The 4,168-nt window shown below is 33.2% G+C and overlaps 1 protein-coding gene across 1 annotated transcript; it reads right to left on the bottom strand.

Moving 5' to 3' along the window:
• Positions 1-793: 793 nt before the first annotated feature.
• Positions 794-1,774, bottom strand: LOC101557830 (olfactory receptor 51G1-like). The gene has a single exon (XM_004618321.2). It carries the CDS (start codon positions 1,772-1,774, stop codon positions 794-796), a length of 981 nt encoding a protein of 326 aa, XP_004618378.2.
• Between the last annotated feature and the right edge of the window lie 2,394 nt (positions 1,775-4,168).

Raw genomic sequence — 4,168 nt, 5'->3', positions numbered from 1 at the left:
ACTGAACGAAGGGTCTTTATGTGTATTTTTTCCATTTCAAGGTGAATACATTATAGTGTGAAGTCTTAGTTTATCTTGTAAGTTTTTTTCATGGAGAAATATCAATAATAATAGTTATAACAATGCATATATTGCCTAAGATTTTTTCAGATATTAAATCTAAATGAAAGTAAAAGAAAAAGTGAACAATTTTGAATGAGCAATCTTAAAAATCAGAAAGGCATTTAGTTTGATTTACCATAAAAGGTGGAAATTGGGTCGATTTGCCTAAAACAATAGTTAGAACTAGAAATAAAGTACAGGAGGTAAGAAAATTGCCTTCCAAGTATTTGTGCCCAGTTTGATCCCCAGCACTACAGAGTCTGCCACAAGGATCCCTAGAACTGAGACAGATATGGTCCAAATAAAAAACAAAAAGAAAATGCACCTAGTTATACCGATTTTACTGTTTATTACATTTGGTATCTTTGAAAGTAAGTGAATTTCAAAGATCTTGTTTATATAATTTGGAAGCTTGGATTTCTTTCCAATCTGACTGGAAAATTTTGCAAAAAATAATTTTAATGAAGCACACCTCCTCTTAGTAAATCTTCTTGCACAAGAAGAATGAGATGCTTTCAACCTAGGAAATGATCATAGAAAAGTAAAGGCACATTTTCCATGCAGGAGCATACAGAATTTATTAATGTTCATGGAATAATTATGCATCAACTATAACAAGAAGTTTTAAATATGAACTCTTTAGGATGAAGAAAATTCATATTAATATAGATAATAAGAGTTATGATATTTTCTAAGTCTGATTTTGCCCCATTTTTTCACCTGTTAATATCCTTAAGATCCTTTGTCGTATCTGCTTTGTCTTGATGCTATAAATAATTGGGTTTAGTACAGGTGGGACAAGCAGGTAAATGTTGGCCATAGTTATGTGAATGATGGGGGAGGAATGTTTTGCATAGCGATGTACTAGAGATAGCCCTATCATTGGTACATATAGAATGAGCACAGCACAAATGTGAGAAACACATGTGTTAAGGGCTTTGAGCTTGCCTCCCTCAGATGCAATGCCCAACACAGAGTGGAGGATAAAAGCATAAGATATAACGATTCCTAGAAAATCTAAACCCCAGTAAGAAACAATAATAAACAAGCCAAAGTAAATATTGAAAGAAATATCAGAACAGGCCAAGTGGATGACATCTTGGTGCAAACAGAAAGAGTGGGAGAGAACATGGGAACGACAATAGGTAAATGTAGGAATACGAGCAATAATGACAGGGTTGACAATAGAGCATCTGATTACAGTGATTGCCCCCATGCAGATAATGCGCTTTGGAGTGAGTTTGCTGGAATATCTCAAAGGGTCACAAATGGCAACATACTGATCAAATGCCATGACGAGGAGCACAGCTGTCTCCATCAGCGAAAAAGTGTGAATAAAATACATCTGAACTATACAGGTATTGATTCCAATCTCCCTAGCATCAAACCAAAAGACTCTCAGAACCGTGGGTAAGGTAGAGAAAGACATGCCTATGTCAGTGAGAGACAGCATGGACAGGAAGTAATACATGGGCTCATGGAGACTCTTGTCTGTGCGGATGACATGCAAAATAGTGCAATTGCCCACAATTCCAATCAGGTATAGCATACAAAAAGGGATGGAAATGAGTAGATTAAAATTCTCATAGCCAGGAATCCCAGAGAGGAAGAATGAAACAGGTGATCCAATACTTGAATTAAAGCCTTCACGGAGATTGTCCAATGAAGTCATTTTCTTATATATGAGGACTCCTAGAAAGAAAAAATAAACATTGTACTAATGCTTCAGATACTGTCTCTCCACTGTTTCTTTATTAAGACAAATATTTCTTTTTAATTGATTTATAGGTTCAGTTTCTATAGTTTGGATAAACAATTCTGAAAAATGATCCAAATTCAATACAGATAACTCTATAATCCTTTAAATGACTTATGACTTTTTTAGTTATTTGTCTATATTTTTATCATATTGATGTTGGTTTTTGAGATATTCACATTGATATGAAGTTCTTCCACAAGCTCTAGCCTTCTATTTTATTCATTTATATTTTCTCCATTTATATTTTGGTAGGTTGTTCAATTTTAATTAACTTAAACTTTTAGATTCACAACTTACTTGACATTTATCTTTATGTATGATATTATATAAGGATCAATTTCAAGTATTTGACCTTATTTGTTAAACATTAACTTGCATCTAACAGGGTCATTTGGAAGAACATTGTTAGAATGAATATTGGCAAACTTTAGGCTTAGATTTTGTTATATTTTTTCCCATTTTAGACAATACACAAGATTATCTAGTCATTTACTTCCACAAAATTTCATATATGCTTACATACATTTCAATTAGTTTATAGCTTTACTATTTTAAATTATTCCAAGGAAAATATGTATTTGTAAATAAATTATGCCTTGTAATATTACATTACATTTTTTAAGTTTTTGGCATTCAAAATTATAATTTGTTTTCTAAATCTCCTATTTGAGGACATTTCTAAGTGTGAATTCATTCTTATACTTTGATAATATTTATACACCATAAAATAACTGTAAAAATTAAATTGACACGTTATATATATAAGCTTGTCACTTGTGCAAAGTCACATTGGAGTACGAACCTTACTAAATGTCAGTTCTAGTGCAGTGCCCCAGCATTTGCTCTTTAGCTCTTGCAGTCCTGAGACTGACCTGAACAGCAGTTTGAAGTTTCAGTTTTAAGTCTACCATCAAATTTACATAACTCAAAAATATCATAAACAACAACAAAATTAGTTCCATCCGATACTTAATTATCTCAGTAACTAATAACCTGTACTTCCCCTGCCAGGCTTCAAATAACCACATAACATCTGAGGTCTATTTCTAAACTAAACAATCTGAGCCCCGCATTAAATAAACTGTACCCTTCCCCACATGATTAAATGATTTTTTCATAAAATTCATTTGACTATTACTGAAAATTTCTAGGGTATAGCCTTTATTTTACTTTAGCTATAGTTAAAGTAAAATTAACTATAGTCAAAGTAAAATAAAGGCTACACCCTATTTTTTCACTTGATCTGTAATGCATATCCCTATCCTAATATTTCAGATTGCTTTAGATTCCTTTAAATGATCTACTTATGTATTGGAGCTAGTGAGATAGACAGTGAGTATGGTGCTAGCCTTACATTCTGTTGACTAGGTCCCCAGCAACCCATATGGTCCCCAAATCAAGCCAGAACTGTGCTTGATTCTTGAGCAAAGAGGCAGGAGTAAGACCTGAGCACTGCTGAGTGTGACCCCCAAAGCAAAAAGAATAATAATTAAATTATCTATAAATTTCTTATTACAATTGACTTATAAGATGTCTGTGTGAAGGCAGCAAAGATGTCTATGTGAAGTCAAAAACATTATGTAATCAGAAGACTGATTCAGAAACATCACCTAGCAAACAAAAGAACTGTTTTTTTAGTCTGAATCCTAGCCCTTGCTTCTGAAGCTTTTGTATGTTTTTGCTGAAATATTTTATACTTTGTTCATAAACAACTCCCAAGTCTGCACCTTTTTGAATATCCCAGGTACTCAATGAGTAGAATTACAGATGTTATCCATAAATTACCCTTTGCATGCAGACCACATAGCATTTTTACAAGTAAAAATGCAGTATATCTGAGTAATATCTCTGGCTTCTCCTAAAATTTATTCCATGTCTTTTTTGAACATGTTCTATCTTCTCACATTTCTATAACATTTTGCCTAAAAGAAAGACAAGTGGAAAATTAAGAGATAGGTATTAAAATGAGAAACTAGATAGGCAGAGAAGTTGCTGCCTTAGGAATAGTTGTGACCCAGAAAGTGCCAGGGGATAGAAAGGAGATAATCAACTGCACATTGTTATTTAATTTACACTGATAGTTCTCTAATATCTTGTTACCTATTTAAGTATAGTTGACTGAAATGTCCCTAGCAAGTGGAGGTGAGTACCATTTAAAGGTGAAATGAAAAGAAGCAGTTTACCAAGTAAGACCTTTAACCCTGTAACCTTTCCACGATATTGAAGCCAACGGTTTCTGATGTCATGCAACTGACCAACCAAGATGAAACAGAGATAAACAAATGGGACTACATTAAACTAAGAAGC

This window comes from Sorex araneus, chromosome 6, assembly GCF_027595985.1.
Source record: "Sorex araneus isolate mSorAra2 chromosome 6, mSorAra2.pri, whole genome shotgun sequence".
Classification (NCBI taxonomy): Eukaryota; Metazoa; Chordata; class Mammalia; order Eulipotyphla; family Soricidae; genus Sorex; species Sorex araneus.
Note: the sequence above shows the minus strand (reverse complement) of the source record. Positions and strands in the feature narration are given on the sequence as shown.